Source organism: Stegodyphus dumicola, chromosome 5 (genome assembly GCF_044657685.1).
Source record: "Stegodyphus dumicola isolate Sdum_Otavi_A_Nest chromosome 5, ASM4465768v1".
Taxonomy (NCBI): domain Eukaryota; kingdom Metazoa; phylum Arthropoda; class Arachnida; order Araneae; family Eresidae; genus Stegodyphus; species Stegodyphus dumicola.
The window spans coordinates 141,055,765-141,074,692 of record NC_140772.1 but is presented as its reverse complement, the minus strand read 5'-3'; the positions used below and the strand labels follow the sequence as shown (position 1 = coordinate 141,074,692).

General features: G+C 33.2%; 1 protein-coding gene across 2 annotated transcripts in view; it reads right to left on the bottom strand.

Annotated features, from left to right (window-relative positions):
- Positions 1-18,928, bottom strand: part of Idh3g (Isocitrate dehydrogenase (NAD(+)) 3 non-catalytic subunit gamma) — a 107,162-nt gene that overhangs the window by 67,645 nt on the left and 20,589 nt on the right. For both annotated transcript variants that reach the window (XM_035371969.2, XM_035371968.2), the window contains exon 2: positions 6,277-6,318. In XM_035371969.2, the coding sequence (XP_035227860.2) occupies positions 6,277-6,318 (42 nt within the window). The remainder of the gene's footprint in view (positions 1-6,276; positions 6,319-18,928) is intronic.

The following is an 18,928-nucleotide window of genomic DNA, read 5'->3' as shown; positions in this document are numbered from 1 at the left end:
TACGCAAAATGAGCCTGGTTTTTTTTTTTTTTTTTTAACATCTGCGCTTCAGACGTCGTGCAACCGAAAGAGAATATTTTTATTTTTTCTTCTCCAATAACGGGAAGTTTCAATTTCTTACAGATGTCCTCTCTAATAAATGTTCGCTGCGATCCTAAATCAAACAACAAGCGAACGCTTTGCTGGCGCCAATTGCCTGTGTTTATAATTTCAGCTCGTGCTGTCAGAAGAAATAAGTTATTTGCTGTTGCGCAATCGGAAACAGAAGAGACTACTGCCCCTTGACGGGACTCTTGTCTGACGCATTCGTTTCGTCAGAATGTATCAATGTATGATGTCGTTGGTCGCAAATACCACAAGTTAGTTTCGATTTGCACATCCTCGCTAAATGGTATCTTTTGAGACACCTGAAACAAAAACCCCTTCGCCTTAACGCTTCTTTTTTCTCTGGCACAGTTTTTTGACATGATTCTGACGTATGATTTTCAGAACAGAATAAACAGCTATTAGATAGTGATGTGTTTAACGCTGCCGCTGAAGGAATTCTACCCTTATTATAATCCAGTTTTTTTTCGCTGTCTCGAAAACGTTCTCGAAACTGCCGCTTATTTTCAAAATGGGATTTCTTTTCAGTGACTTCAGAATCTTGGCTTAACTAAAAATCCTGTACGTTCTCGACTTTCTATTTCTTTTCTTATAAAATATAGCAAATTCGTAATTTTTGTCTGGTTATCATATTCATATTTCCTATTAAATTCTAGTGCTAAATCATTCGGAATTACCTTTATTAATATCGGATACAATACAATAATAATAAGGTACTGTACGAATCCAGTAAAATATTACACGATTCTAATCCTCTAATTTGTACTTCACAACGATCATATAATTTTCGAAGTGCTATCACATCGCAAGACCTTTTAACCGGAGTCAGAGTTAATAAATTGTTCATATGGGTATCTATTATTAGTTCTTTGCGTCCGAAGCGATCTTTTAATATTTTCACAGCCTTCTCGTAATTCTCTGCTGTTAATGTCAACCCTTGCAGTTTCTGCATCGGAAGTAAGAATTGACTTTAAATAGTTAAATTTATCTACTGCATGTAGACTTTTGTTTTCGTGCACAGCTGTCTCAAATCGTACCCAAAACCCGGGCCAACTGCACACATCCTTTCCCGAAAATGTTTCCAGTGCCAATTTCGGGAGTTTAATTTTGCTCTGCGATTCAGTAACAGTTCCATATGAAGTAGAATTAGCACTATGTGGATTAGTATCTAAATATCTTTTCGCACGTAATTTCCAAATAATAATTTTACTTTTATACTCTTCTCTAGACATTATTTCATCTTCTAAATTTGTTACATCAATTGAAGCTTCAATACCATTATCCGCTAAGATCAGTTCTTCTTCTTTACTAATTAACTGAGCAACTGTTTCTTCAATTACATTTTTATCCCCCTCATTAGCAATTTCTGTTTCTATCTTATTTATCAGCCTCGTAACTACTGCTCTTATAGCAGATCGTTTCTTTTTTAATTTTTCTAAATCCATGTTTTTTCTTAAGCAAAATCTATTAAATTTCAGTTCAAATTCAACCCAATGGAACCACGTTGGGCGCCACAATATTATTATATATCCTTATCTTCTAACTAATTAATCAAGGTAAAACAAAACTGCTTACCTTGTTCCAATGGGTTCGGCCAGGGCCACTGGATCATTTTTTCTCAGGGACTCTATCTGCAATTCTTGAAAGGGATAATCCATAAATGATAAACTTTCTTAACACAAACATATTTAATGAAGACGCAAACGGTTACAGAATATTTACATAATGAAAGGTTTTAATGTTCGCACGACGCAGCGTGCGACTTCTCAGTTCCGAGTTCTCGTGATCTCTAAGCGAGAGTTCAGAGTTCGAGATGACGTCACTCAGCCATCGGATCTCAGCAAGAGTTGAGTTGCAACAGGAAGAAAGGCGCCTGGTCTGACAAATCCTGTTTCCTGGTCAATCACATTGGCAGGTGACTGCAAACAAGTCAATTTCTAAAGGAAATCCTGGCATCCATGTGCACAGTTGGCCAGATCCAAGGCACTGACGGTAGTATTATGGTGTGGGCAATGTTTTCATGGGGTACATCACAATCCATCATTCCTATAGAACAATCCTTGACATCTGTATGCTATGTGAGCATTAATGCAGACTGAATGCATGCCTTCATGGCAACAGTGCATTCAGTCTGACAGATGATGGTATTTACCAACAAGATAATGTTATGGCACTATATCATAAGTGCCAAATCATCAGGGAGTGGTTCAAAGAATATTTTGGTGAATTTCAAGTCATGTTTTGGCATTTTGAATTCATCTGACATGAATCCAATCGAATTCCACAAGAAAGTGGTCACCGCTTCCGGCCTTAGTGGTGCAAGCATAAGTCGGCTAAGTGCCCGACAAAAAAAAAAAAAAAAAAAAAAAAAAAAAAAAAAAAAAAATTTTAGTCCCTTGTTGAGTTAATGCCAAGTGTTAGTGGTTTTGAGGACAAAAGGTGACCTTACTTCATATTAAACAGATAGTCAGAATGTAATGTCTCTTCAGTGTATAATGTCAGGTTGTTTTCAAATGTGTGTACATATTATTAAAAGAATTTTAACAAAATTTTGTTCCAAACTGCTGAATAATATCGACTTTTACACCATAAATTTACTTAGTCTGAAAATGACAAAAACATATAAATCCCCTATAAAGTAGTTGCACAGTTGGACGAAGACAAGCCGGTGGCAGGGGTATTATGGAGTAAGCAATGTTTTCATAAAGCACATTAGGGCCCATAATCCGCATAGAACAATACCTGATATCTGTGCCCTACGTGAACATCGTTGCAGACCAGGTTCATCCATTTATGACAATACTATTTCCAGTGGGGAATGGTGTTTACCAACATGATAATGCCCCATGTTAAAAAGGTCGAATCATCAGGGAGTGATTCGAGGAACATTCCAGTGACTTTCAAGTCATGTCTTGGCCTCCAAATTCACCTGACATTAATCCAATACAGCATTTGTTGTTCCACTTGGAAAACCAAATTCATACTGTCCCATTACCCCATCGCAATGTGCAGGCATTGCTGGACCAGTTGGTGAGCGCTTGGTACCAGATACCTCAGACTACCTATCAGCACCTGAATGGAGTCAATACCATACCAGATGCTGGCAGTTTGAGGGCTAAAGGTAGTCTTACATGTTATTAACATGGTGGTTATAATGTAATGGCTCTTCGGTGTATATTTAATATGACAGACAATCATAATATCTTCTCATTGCCAAACATCAGCACTGTGGTAATTTTTATGTTACTTGTGTATTATTCTGTTGACGATGAAAGTAGGCATCCATCGAACCAGGAAAGTTTAGGAAAATCCTCACAAAGTTATAGTCATTCCTATGGAATTCTGAAGGACCTGATTATCTTTTTATTTAATAAACAATCAGTATTCAACCTGAAAACTGAAAAATGGATTACTGGTAAATGAAGATATTTTTGCATTTTTAAATCTGAAGGAACTGATTCCACTTTATTTAATAAACACCCAGTATTCAACACTCTTCATTTTTATGTTTCGTAAAAAGACTAGGAAGTACAGTAATCATGAAAAATTCCGGTTATCATATTTCAATGAAAATATCCGTTTTGACTACTATTGAATGCAACTTAACAATGTTTTTGTGGGACATCTGTACGTAGGGACAGAATAAAGGACTTTTTTCCAAAACAGATTATAATATTCATTTAAGATGAATTTAGAAGATACTTGTTTGTGATGTCTGTACGTACATATATAAGTATGCACATATGTATGCATGCATGTATGTATGTATCTTGCATAACTCAAAAAGGAGCAGACTCAGAAGTTGTTCAAATTTTGTATATAGGACTGCTATAACATGTAGTTGTGCACCTCCCTTTCTCGTTGCAATCAGCCACACTAAAAGTATGTAAATATATTTACATGTAATATCAGGAATTATGAAGTTCAAATGTTCTTTACGGCCCTAGATAGTTTTTACCTCTCCTTTTCTTATAAATCTATTTTAAAATCTGCAGCTCAGCATGCAGTTTTTGAGCAACTAGGTCTCACGTTTTTATGATTTACTACTTTATATATATATATATACCTACTCTGTTACTTGGCTCAGTGAGCTCAGTTTTTTTTTAAATTCTTATATGTTGGTAAATCGTGCATTTTTTATTTTTTCCCTTTAAAAATTATTGAATTATGTTATTCTTATCTTCCAGTTAAGGATTTTATGCCTTTAGTTAATCTGCATGCAATAGCTGTAGAATTATCAACAATTGAAAAGTTGTTTAAATGCAGCTAAGCATAGTTTTTCTTTAATGTAACAGCGATATTTGTTTACAATTGAAACATAGCAGAATAGTTAATTAAGTCAGTTTCTGCAACTTCAATGCTTTTTTGTGCAGTGAGATCCAAAGCAAACTTTCAGTTTTGTGCACTGAAAAATCTGCCTTGTTGCCTGCTAGCTGAATTGCTTGTTTTTCCATAGAAACTTTAATTGTAAAAATGATTTTTTTTAGTTCTTCTAACTGTATTTGGTGTTTTATTTTTTCTACATTTTCAAATTTTAATGAAGTAATTTTGAGTTTTTATACATTTCTGCCTTACCACAAAGTGGGAACTGAATTAATTGCATGAGAAATCTATCTCTGATGAAATTCGAGGAAATAAATTTAAACGAAATGCAGCAAAAAATATATATAACTTAATATTCCATACAAGGAAGTCGTGTGGTATCTGCATCAGACTTTTTTATCATAGTATCCTATAACTTTGAAAATGGTCCACTGCTTGCTGCTCTATAGAAGGTAAGCACCAAATTTTAATCATTTTTCAAAATACAAGGGAAAAAATACAGTAATAACAGTTAATTTATATACTTGCTCATAAAACAAAATGTGAACTACTGAGAATCAGTCATGGTTTTACCATGTGAAAGCATAGATGTTATGACAGTGCTGTTACATCATGCTTATCAAAGTATCCATAAAAGAATGTCCCAGTTTCAGTGGTATATAATAACAGTTTAATTTAAATTATTTATAATAAATCATACATCAAATTGTAGGCAAACTAACCTAGTTGTTCTTATGAATGTTCAATATGTGCACCTTCAGTTACATGCCACACATCCAATATACAGAATCAATTCTTCCCATATTTTGGTCAACAAGTCTGGAGAAATGGAAGCAATGGCCTAATTCTCTGCCTCAACTTTGGCAAATCATTAGGCATTAGTAGCGGAACAAAAATACAAACTTTTATAAACCCCCAAAGGAAAAAAACTGCATGCTGTTAGGTCAGGAGAATGTGAAAGCCACTGAAAAAAACTCTGCTGTTTCGACCATTACGATCAATCCAACGGTCAGGGACTTCAACCACTTTTGTACAGAGAGATTCTAATGGTGAGGGGCTGATTGGAGAAAGAGCCATTCTTGTAACATATCCAGATAAGCCATCTCTATTATGGTAGCTTCAGCAAAACAAAATAGTCTGTACACTTGACATCGGGTCATATCTCAAAAAATGTTTAATTTGGGGAATCTCTGGTATTTTACATATTCATGGTGCATTTACCTTCCCATTCAGATAAAAAGCTGAGTCATCACTGAACACCACACGATTAAGAAAGTCATTTGCCCACTCAAACACAAAACATACACTACAGTCATCTGGCTTTAAAGCATATACATCTGTAACTGGTATAGATTTGTGTACACATTTTCTTCAAAACCTTCCAAACTGGTCATCTTTGGTAACTGAAGTTCAAGACTTTCTAGCAGACTTCTTAAGACTATGAAGGTAAGATGCTCTAACATGGTCCACATCCTCTACAGACAGCTTTGGTCGTCATATACTTTCTTTACAAACACATCCAGTCATTTCAAAATGACTATACCATTGGTGGATGTTTTTGCCATATGGGGGATCACAATTAAACTTTAAATCAAATGCACATTGAACTGAAATTACAGATTTACTCACAGCAAACTGCAGAACACAAAACGCTTTACATTCAGGAGTTGCCATTTTGCTTATGTGGCACTGCAAGCAAGAAAACAAAATAATTAAAATTTATAATTGGGGCATTCTTTTATGGGCATACTGTAGATGAAAATTTTACAACTTTAAGCAAATTCTTTATTACAAGACAAGAAAAAAAACATACAATATAATATAAACATTAAAATGATTATTACTTACATGACCAGTTGAAACACTTTGTAGTCTATTAACAGATGCCTTCTATTAAAAGAAATTTAAAATATGTAGTTTTTATGAGGTTAAAATGCAATTGATATACTTAAATATTATGTAAATAATATGAACATTATCTAGATCAATGTTTCTCAAAATGTAAAGGAGTATATGGTAAAATATTTCAAGAATATGCCTGAGAAATCAAACATCACTAAATCTAATAGTAAAAACAACAAGTTAGAAAACTTCTTTTAGTTAATTAACTTCTGCAAGATGAAGAATGGTACTTATATTGTATGTATAGTAAATCTTTTCCTTGCCTTGCCAGATACTATATATGATATTTTTATAACTTTCTGAAACTAGTTTACATTTTTCGGTTTATTATTATTATTATTATTATTATTATTATTATTACTATTTTCATCAATACATGTAATTCTTGCAAACAAATACAAACACCAGCAAAGTGCTAAAGATTTCATTGCCTTAAATTCTGATGCCAGACATGCACATACAGACAACGCCACCTGTCAACCAATGGTCAAAGGCATAGTTATGTAAAGTTATATTTCAGCACCCCTTCCCTAATTAAATGAAATATAAAAATCAAAATTAATTTAATTTTCATATTTCAGCACCCCTTCCCTAATAAAATGAAATATAAAAATCAAAATTAATTTAATTTCAATAAATTGTTATTTATTTAGAATATAAACTTTGGATATATATATTGTATGTATGTGTGTATATATGTGTGTGCGTATATCCATGTGATGATTTGCAGATAGGCAGAGGAATGACGAAACTTGGCATCAGAGTCCGGGTGTTGTTTGACTGAGTGGAATACAGCAAGATGATGACACAGAAGAATTTTGCTTTTAATTGCACATATTTATTCAATTCAAATGGCAGATCATTTTTACTTTAGATTAAATTCTCCAAAATTACATATTCAATAGTGATTTAAACTAATGGGTTTAACAGATGGGAAGAGCGGCAGCAAAGGTCTGATAGCAGGAGGAGAAAGCAGTCTCACTAAAAATGATATGAACTCTGTATTTATACTAGTGGTTACATAACATACCAGAATTTTCTTGAAAGTACTGTTCTAGGGGGAAGATCCTGAAACTGTGGAAAGTTAATTAGAGATTATGCATATATATCCAAAGTTTTTATTATCCTGATATATATATATATATAATGTTGTATGATCTTAAATCCATTTAGTGCAAAATTAAGTTATTCTACTACAATATTATTTAGTAAATAAATTATATATATATATATATATAATTTATTTACTAATATATATATATATACGAGGGCTATCCAGAAAGTAGATTACGTTTTGGAATAAAAAAATAAACAAAGTATAGGAAACAAATTTTATTATATACAGATGAAAGCCACACTCAAATACTACTTTTCTACATAGTCACCATACAAATTAAGGCATTTATCGTAGCGATGTACGAGCTTGGAAATTCCTTCGTCGAAAAATTCGGCCGCCTGCGCCTTCAACCACTTCGTTACCTCTTCTTGCAGCTGTGCGTCGTCATCAAAACGCTGCATAGCCAGCCACTTCTTCATTGCTGGGAATAGGTGGAAGTCGCTCGGTGCCAGGTCGGGACTGTACGGCGGATGAGGAAACAACTCCCACTCAAAAGATTCAAGAACTTTACGAGTGACATTTGCCGTGTGGGGCCGGGCGTTGTCGTGAATCAACAAGATCTTAGAGCTCAACATTCCTCTGCGCTTGTTTTGAATTGCTCTTCTGAGTTTTTGGAGAGTTTGGCAATACCTTTGAGAGTTTATTGTAGTGCCTCTTTCCAGGAAGTCCACCAAAATTACACCTTTTCTGTCCCAAAAAACAGTCGCCATCATCTTCCTTGCCGACATTGTTTGCATGCATTTCTTGGGTTTTTGGGGAGAACTTGTGTGCCCCCACTGCATTGATTGCAATTTCGTTTCACAGTTCACATGTTTCACCCATGTTTTGTCACCAGTAACGATGCGATCGAGTAAAGAGTCACCATCCTTATGGTAAGCGTCCAAAAAGTTCAACGCTGCAGCCATTCGCTGATTTTTGTGGTCCTCTGTCAAGATTTTTGGAATCCATCTTGCACAAAACTTGTGGTAACCAAGCTTTTCGCTGATGATTTCGTGCAACAAACTTCGCGAAATTTGTGGAAAACTCAAAGAAAGTTCCGTTATTGTGAAATTTCGATTTTCACGGACTTTAGCATCGACTTTTTCGAGAAGTTCGGCGGTCACTGTGCTGGGTCTCCCACTTCGATCTTCGTCGTGAACATTGGTTCGGCCATTTTGAAATCTTATGACCCACTGACGCACTCCACCTTCAGTGATAATGTTGTCCCCATACACTTCACGAAGCTGCCAATAGATTTCTATCGGTTTACAGTTTTTTGCAGTCAGAAACCTTATTACTGAGCGCACCTCGCAGCTCGCGGGATTTTCAATTAACGCAGACATTTCAAACCGTCACAGTATCTGAACGGAGCACAGCACGAACCTCTCACTAGCACGGCTAGATGCAGACTGAGCTGCGCAACGCTCTGACCCCAAGATGGCCGCGCTAGCCCCGCCCCTAGCGGACACAGACGGAAACGTAATCTACTTCCTGGATGGCCCTCGTATATATTATATATATATAATTTATTTACTAATATATATATATATATATATTATATATATATATATAAATTATTAGCGCAAAGTACTGCTAAATTTTAATTTAAGTTTAAAAGTAATGTTAGATCCAACTCATCAGCAAGAAGACATGAATTTTCCCAAGTAAATTAATACATGAAATACATTAAAGCAATAATCTAAGATACTAAGACATTGATCTGAATGAAGAAATTAAAAAAGAAGTATGTAATTTGCAAAAATTAATCTCCCTTGTTTGGACCTTCATAACAGAACTTGTATTATGAAACTCCATACTTGGTCGATTAATAAGAGAGCCAAGACAAATTTTGTTCTGACATATTCACTTACTTTATGCCTTTACTGAATTTATACACAAAATCGGACTTTTTATAACTTTAAATTGGGCTTTTGGTATGAAATAACATACCAATTTTTTTCCATATTTTGATTCTACGACTCAAACTATGCCAGACTGCCATGTTTTGTAAAAATCAAACGAGAAGTTTTTAAAAAAACTAGCTCTCAAAATTTTAGCTCCTCAATCTTAATTGAATTTGGCATATATTTATTGATATCTCTTTTTTGATTAAACTTTTTTGACTCTTCCTCATTTCAAAATTTAAGTTCATTCCAAATAAAATTTACCCATTTTTTATGATTTATTTTTTAAATTTGTATTTTTAAATAAATTTTATAAATATTTCGAAAAAAATTTTGAATTATAACCTATAAAATTTTTACCATCATCTTAAAGTAGAGGTATTTCTAAGTATCCATGCAAAAAATCAGAGTTTTTTATTCAAAATTTTTTAAGATATACACGAATTTACATACTTTTACACTTTGAAATTTGGCATCTTTTTTTTAGCGATAATAACGCCAAATATGGTTTATGAATTTTGTAACAGTGATTTGTCACAGCTATTTTTAACCTTAAATTTCAAATTAATTTTTTATGGAGAACTAATTATATGAAATTTTCCCCTCGATGATGCCTAATAAATATTTATTAATACTATATGAAAAGCTATTTTTTTAAATTACAGATGATATTATTTAGATTTTTAACTTTCTTTTAATTTCATTCTTTCTTCCTTTTTCTTTTTTAATTATTTCTAAGAGTAAATTTTTACCTTCGCCGTGTTATCGTTTGCTACTTTACTTTAACTTCATTTAAATTGAATTGTCTAAAACTGAGAAAATTCGTTGATGTTTATTTTTACAATGTTTTTAACCTTCTAAAAGTGGGCTGAAATTCTCATAATATAGCCTTCAGACCAGCACAATCGAAAACACTTTTGCCCCCTCTGTAACATTTTCCTAATGAGAAAAGTCGTTAGTCCCCTCCATGGATGCAGTAAAATTTACATGTTTGTCGGACGCTGCTCCATAGTACAGGGGTTGCTAGATTTGCAATTTTTTTTATGATTATTTTGCTTTCTTTTAAATGAAGTTCTAAATAAATATTTACAACAAAATGTATGCAATGTTTATATTTCATTTACTATTTCTGATCAATCTCTGGAATAATTTGGGAATTTTATAACTTTGTTTTCACACTTCATTTATATTCGCACATTTTTGTATTAGAAATTAGAAAACTTAAACAAAATTTTACAAATACAGTCAAAAGTCGTTAATTCGGACACCCTTAATCGGAATGATCTATAATCCGGACCTCAAAGCTAAAAACTTTCTGCACATGCGCCGCATTGACACATGCGCATAGGCGTCTATGCGTGCGCGTAAGACCTTTACGACTGCGCATATGCGTGTGCACAAATGCAGAATACGTTTTTGCATGCGCGTTTAATGTATAACGGACAGTATAAGCTAAAATTATCTAATTATCTATTTCAGTTAATGTTGATGATTGCGTTGTACCTTAATCTTTGAATTGGATCCGGCTTATTATTTTTTGCAGACTGTAAGAGCAATTTTATAAAAGTAAACTTAAACTTTCGATTATGTCAAATAGAATTTCCGATGCTGGAGCTCCCAAAGGATCTACAAAACAAAAGTATGTTTCGATGTCCATCAAACAAAAAGTGGAATTGCTGCAAAAAATGGATAAAGACATGAAGAAGGTGACAGAGAGGTTAGTGAAAATGAAAAAATTTCGATTGACAAGTTAGTCGGTATTCTCGGCACAGCAATTACGGTACTTGAACAGTGGAACTTTGTAACCGAACAAGAAATTATGTCTGTTTATAGAATTAAAGAGAAAGTATTATCACATAAAACGAAGCAACTTAAACAACTTACGTTGAAAGAAATGTTTAATAAAGTAAACAAATAAATATTAAGCTTTTTTTTTGTAAATTTTGATACCCTTTAGATCATAATTGTTCTTTATTTCAAAAATTACGGTTTCATATTTTTAATTTTAGAATTTCAGCATGCCGTCTTACGAGATTTAAACTGATGATCTATAATACGGAAAAATCGATAATCCGGAATCGTCGAAGTCCAGACGAGTCCGGATTAACAACGTTTTACTGTATAATAAATACGAATTAGCTTTGTAAGTCTGCAGGTTGGAATGTGATTTTTAATACCATATTTTCATTAACAAAATGATGGAATTTAATGAAATATTAATAAATTCATTAATAATATTTATTACTATTAGATGGTTAGAATGAGATTCAATACAATTAGATTTTGAGATGAACTTACAGCAATAATAAAGCTAACAATAACAGAGCTTTAAATCTGCATTTTTCGATAATTTTGTTATTACAGTCAAAAGTCGTTAATCCGAACTCATCGGTACTTCGACGATTCCGGATTACAGATCATCAGTTTAAATCTCGTAAGATGGCATGCTGAAATTCTAAAATTAAAAATATGAAACCGTAATTTATGAAATAAAGAACAATTATGATCTAAAGGGTATCAAAATTTACAAAAAAAAAAGCTTAATATTTATTTGTTTACTTTATTAAACATTTCTTTCAACGTGAGTTGTTTAAGTTGCTTCGTTTTATGTGATAATACTTTCTCTTTAATTCTATAAACAGACATAATTTCTTGTTCAGTTACAAAGTTCCGCTGTTCAAGTCCTGTTAATTGCTGTGCCGAGAATACCGACTAACTTGTCAATTGAAATTTTTCGTTTTCACTAACCTCTCTGTCACTTTCTTCATGCCTTTATACATTTTTTGCAGCAATTCCACTTTTTGTTTGTTGGACATCGAAACATGCTTTCACTTTGTAGATCCTTTGGCAGCTCTAGCATCGGAAACTCTTTTTGACATAATCAAAAGTTCAAGCTTACTTTTATAAAATTGCTCTTACAGTCTGCAAAAAATAATAAGCCAGATCCAATTCGAAGATTAAGGTACAACGCAATCATCAATATTAACTGAAATAGATAATTAGATAATTTTAGCTCATACTGTCTGTTATACGTTAAACGCACACGCGAAAACGTATTCTGCATTTGCGCACACGCATATGCGCAGCCGTAAAGGTCTTACGTGCATGCGTAAACGCCTATGTGCATGTGTCAATGCGGCGCATGCGCAGCTTTGAGGTCCGGATTATAGATTATTCCGGATTAAGGGTGTCCAAATTAACGACTTTTGACTGTATAATATAAAATAGAAAATCAGAGATACATTGGTTGCATTTCATCATTTAACTTTAACAAATATTACATTGGACTATCAGGCAAAGGAGGTATATCTTTAACGAGAATTTTTCTTTGTAAAATTGGCTTTTGTTTACGTTAGCAGAGAAAAAAAAATCTGTGACCTATACATGCAATCATCAAAAGTATTTTTCAGTACAGTTTTAAATGTTTATGAAGAATTATACGTCAATTTCCTTTCGTAAGCAGAAATTTTGTCTAAAACCATTGTTATATCCAAAGGTTGAAGTCTATTTCATTTTCAACAAATATTCCATTTGCACATAATATATTTTCTAATTTATTTTAGAAAGAGTAATCTTTCCGATTTTCAAAAAAATAAGGGCATACTGGGTGTTGACACTTACAATGTAGTAAATCTGTATTTCATATTTCTTCCAGTAATGAAAACGATTACCCTGGAATATTTTCAAAGCAAAATTAAGAAAAATGTTTACACTAAATTTTGCATAAAGTATCTTCTCGTGTATTTTTAATTTAAAGCGTGAAATTTTCTCTTTGAAAAATAAAAAATTATGAATGGAGCAAATTTAATACGTGAGAATTATCTTTGAAATGCAATAATTCCATCGTAATAAGAAATAGTGGAGAAAAGTGCAATACTACTGCTTATTTATTCATAAATAATATCTTTATATGCCTAATTTATGTACTGTCGCTTGAGAAATATAGGTTAGTAAATTAAACCGGCTATTTCAATACTTTTTCTTTATCAATTTTTTTATGGGCCCTTCAGTAGAGCGGTGAAGGTGGCTGAACACTTGTATCTCGCTCGGGTTTGAATCCCGGCTAAAGGGTTGGGTTCATGGTTTTTGTGTAATGTAAATACAAGCCAGCTTTCCTTAGAAAGTCCTCTGCGAAGGCATCCCTCCCTTTATATAGGTAATTGTTGTGTGCTTTGATGTAATTCAGTAAGCGAACAAAATTAATCCAATCAAACCCGGAGAATGGGATGATTACACGTGGAGTTTTCCATCAGGAATGTAAATGCGAGCATTTTTCTCTTAAAAAGGTTTACACGAAAGCATCCATCCCCTTAAGCAGATAGTATTCATGTGCTTTTCCATAATCCAATCCTAATTCTCATACATTTAATAGTAAGTTGACATACACCTTATTACAGACAAAATAACATTCCCTTTTTAAAGATAAATTTTTTATTAACTTGTCTGAATTCCCTTCATCTCTTGAGGATTTCAACAAATAAAACTGGCCGAAATTTTATGCAAAGTAACTGTTTTGATTCAATTTTAGTAGAAGTTATGTGAGCTTTAATGATATTTAAATACTTTTTGGCAGATGCTATCCTAAAAGAGGGTCTAAAGATAAATTCGTTTTATTTAATTTACAATGAATGAAAATCATTCAAAGCAATCATTGAATGAAATCATTGAAATCAATCATTGAATGAATGAAAATCACAAAAATACATGCAATTGTCTCTTATTTATCTCCTGATAAATCAGAAAAAAATGCCTACATAATAGAAGCACTTTGAAAGAGTTAACAGTTTTTAAGGGTTTTATGCACTCAAAAAAAAAAAAAAGGGGGGTCAAAATAACATCTTACTATTCATAAGTATGAAAAGGAAAAAGGAAGTAAATGATAAAAGCGGTTTTACCTATGTTCTAGAAGGGCATTAAATCTAAAATATTAATCTAATCTTATTTGCTATGATTAAAAAGCATTAAATCTGATAAGCTTAAACAGCGTGCAAAATTGCTGATGTTTTAATCATAGCAAAAGTTAGTACTAAAATCATGAGACAGTGCTCTAATGTTTGAGAAAGAGATGGCTTCTATTTGAGTTTCAAGTATATCGGCTAGAGCTGGAGCAAACTGCATGTATTCGTTACTGAGTAACGGGTACATTGGTTGACTTGAAGTACCGATTCAGTACTCACAAATTCATTTCGTTACTCGCATCTGTCGTACGATGCGGTTCATTCGAGTACGAATTATGCGGTTGCCATGCGAATACGAATGATGCGGTTTCTATGTGAATACGAATGATGCGGTTTCTATGCGAATACGAATGATGCAATTGCTGTTCAAATACGAATGATACGGTTGCGTCACAATGCGCTCATATTTTTCATAGATAATTTTGAATTTTTTTGGACATCGGGAAAACTCTTGTTTATATTATGTGTTTTAGTTGAAATACTATTTAGTTGTTGATATTTAAGATGAGCAATTTTGATAACATGAAGCGTTATTTTGTATTTGTTTTTTATATTAAGATTTATGTTTGTAATTTGAAAATTTAGATGATTATTATTTTTTTTTTTTCCCTTGAGCGTGCCATAGTGAGATTTTATTCATTTGAAATATTTATATACTGCACTTAGGTATTGTTTATATAAGAATATGTAGGTTAATATAGGTTCTTTACTTCCTTGTATCAAATAAAATGGTAGTAAGTATTGTAATCGAGAAAACTTTTGGGTATCATTTTTAACGGAAATATCCATTTTTAACGATCACAGAATCCATGTGAATTATTTTTGGGGGTGACGTCTGTACGTACGAACACAATGAAGGACTCTCTTTTTTTTTCAAAAAACAGATTGTTAAATGTAATCTAAAGTACATATATATATGTCCTTATAATTAAATGTAAAGTATACACACACACATATATATATAATAAAAGCCAACTAAGGCAAAAATAAAAGCTTTGGCTTTTATTTTATTTAATTATCACTAAATAAGTTACTTGACTTTTATTTTCGCAATCATTGGCTGTAGTCAGGACTTAATTTTTAAAATTAGAAGTGCTGGAGCTCTATGGAAGGCCATCTGAAAAGATGAATGAATAAATAAAATAAAAAATAACTAAAATAACCATTACAATAATAAAATAATTAGCAACTAGGATATTAAATGATTATTAGTATAATTCAATAAAAATGTAAAGACAAATGAAATATTAATTAATTCTTAAATTAATGATGAATAACTAAGTAATGAAATAAAATACCAGACATCGTCTTGTTTGAGGGCTGTGGCTGAAATTGCAATTTAAGAACTAAGCCGAGCATTAGCTAAATTTAGGCTTTTGATGAGCAAATAATGTAATGTTTACCAGAGTATAGATAGAAACTTGGTTATGTAGCTCATTCTTTTAAAACGACGTTTCGTCGCCGCCTTCCACCACCAATTCCCCTTTTTTTTTTCGGTTTCAGTTTATTCGGTTACGGCCAAGCATACTAGGGCAAAGCATACCTACGGGGAGGGAGGCCTTTGTGGAGGATTTTTTAAAGGGAACTGACTCATATGCAAGTTACACACAGGGAAAACCACGAAAACGCCCCCGTGCAGCTAGCCGTTAGCCGGGAATTGAACCCCGAACCGAACTATTAGTGTTCAGCGACTTTACCGCTTCAGCTCTGGTGGGCTCTTTTTTCTTTTCATTCGCTGTTTGAAAAACAGGTGTTCACTTTACGATAAAGCAAGCACCTGTTTACTTCAATTAAAATGGGTTAGATGATATGACTCTTCCTACTTTAATCTCACTTAGCTTTTAATTTCTAATATTGATTCAATATTTTCTGTAGACAAAGTATTCTGATTAGAATAATGGATTTCAAACATGTTCAAAAGGTGTGTATCTGAATATAATTAGGTTTTTATAACATAGGGGCAATTTTATTAGTTTCACATACCGTATTTACGCGAATGTAATGCGCATCGTTTTTGGCCAAATGTAATATTCAAAATTGGGGTGCGCATTAGATTCGATGGCGCATTAGATTCGAGTGTAAAGTTCGCCGATGACATCAACCAAATTTAAATCGTAACAATGGATTACTGTATTTGTCGACTAGATTTACCGTTACATTTATCGTTGACACATTATTGCATAGAGGATACAAACTGCAGAGTACGTAGTCACGAAAGGGAGGGCAAACAGAGGAAAATGTCATATGACGCTACTTTCAAACGTAAAGTAATTCTTTATGCTGAAAAAAATGGCAATAGAAAGGCAAGGGAGAGTTCAACGTAGCTGAGAGCAGTGTTCGCTTGTGGCGGCAACAGAAATTGGCACTGTTTGCAACTAAAAGCTAGTAGAAAGAAATTCACTGGCTCTCGCAAAGGAAGACATCCTAAAATTGAAGAAAAAGTTTTGGAATTTGTACGTGAAAGGAAGAAAAATAAACAACCTGTAACTAGTGACACCATAAGAAATAAAGCAAAAGAGGAGGCTGAAGTTCTTGGAATACCGAAACAAGAGTTTAAGGCTAGCCGGTGGATGGGTGGATCGGTTTATGAAGCGGACGGGCTTATCTCTAAGACGCCGTACAACAATATGCCAAAAGCTTCCTGCAGATTTTGAGGGAAAACTACTAACATTTCAACGGTATGTCATCACACTTCGGATGGAAAAGAATTTTTCAATGGGGAAAATTGGCAACGCTGACGAGACGCCCATTTAGTTTGATATGCCTCATAACTACACCATTATGGAGAAGGGGACTAAGGAAGTTATCATTAAAACTTGCGGATGTGTAAAACAACGCGTAACAGTGATGCTGGCAATAACAGCAGACGGGTGCAAACTTCCCCCTTTCTTAATCTTCAAACGGAAAACAAGCCTTAAAACCCCTAAGAATGAAAAGCTGTTCCCAGATGATGTCCTGATTCGAAACCAAGAGAAGGGGTGGATGATGGAATCATTAATGCTTGATTGGCTCCGAAATGTATGGGAACGCCGTCCCGGTGGGCTCTTCAATCCAGCATCAATGCTTTGTCTGGACGCATTTCTCGGTTATCTCACCGACGACATAACAAAGAACACGCGCAGCCTAGGCAGTGATCTTGTAATCATTCCTGGAGGGATGAAGTCTGTGTTACAACCACTTGACGTTAGTATAAATAAACCTTTTAAGAGTTACGTTCAGGCGGAGTACGAAAATGGTTTTGTGAGCCAAACCGTGAATTGACCCCGATAGGAAAAATTAAGGGTACTGCACCGCACATTGTTGCACACTGGGTTTCTGCTGCTTGGAAAAGTATCGAAGATCCAATGATTGCGAAATCTTTCAAGAAATGCTGCATTTCAAATTCATTGAATGGCAGTGAAGATGACGTGCTCTGGAATGTCGAGGATGACGATGATGAAAGAAGAAATGAATCTGCTTCTGACAAAGAGAGCTGCGAGGATTCCAGTGATGAAAACATTAGTGAATAAAGACGATTACTATTAATCATGGTTTGTAGAAACTGTTTATAGAAATGTTACGATTTATTTCATGTCCATATTTTACGATAGATACCGTATATACGGTAGTGGTAATTAACAATGATTGTTTCACATAACAATAGCCCACTAATAGGTTAATTCTATGTTGTGCTACTTTATGTATAAATCCATTGTTGTATAAAATATGGTATCTAAATTTAAATAAAATTATCATACCATTGATTGATAATTTATATACAAATCCATATTTGTATAAAATAAGATTCAATAAATTCCTCATACCATTGATGCGCATTACATTCGCCGACAAACAATTTTTTTATTATTTAAAGTTTTAAAATGGGGATGCGTATTAGATTCGATGGCGCATTAGATTCACATAAATACGGTAGTTCTAAAGCAATGGAAGCACAGTATCGCTGTTTTGACAGAAAGTAAAAATGTGAGAAATGTATAATGAAATTAATATACAAGCTTTATTAAAAGTAGTCAGCCTTTTTAAATGTGACCCTCTATGCTTTTAGAGGATTTTTAAAGCTCTGTGGATTTGCTCTGGCATCTTAAAAAAGTGATGTTCAATATCAACGTATGTTTATGTTCTCAAAAATAGAGGTCTTTTTCAGAAAGCGACCTCTTAGAAGTCGTCAATAAATGATTCAGTATAGTTATTTTCTAATAGACCATAGAATAAATTTATTTTAACGTCAATTTAAAAATGGCTGCTTGTACTAAGAGTTAAGAGCAACAAGACTCTACTTTTTCTTTCGCAATCAGCTGTCATGCCAGCTCAATTGTTTTCTGCATAATCTTTATTGTGTATAATTGAAATATTTAGCTATGCATTCAACAAATATACAACAAATGTAAGACAAATCATTAAAAAAATTAAAATTTGGAACATTAATAATAATTTTTCTGTTATACATAAAATATTATTAATGAATGATGAATTTATATCATATTATGCATAAATCAAAATTTAAACTCCTATTCCTTTATAATAAATTGAAGAAAAGCTATAAAGTGAATTAATTTTTAAAAACAAAACGAAAATTTAAAAAAAAAAAAAGGTCACATACCTAGAATTTAAAAATGACGAATACTGAATTTTACGACTCA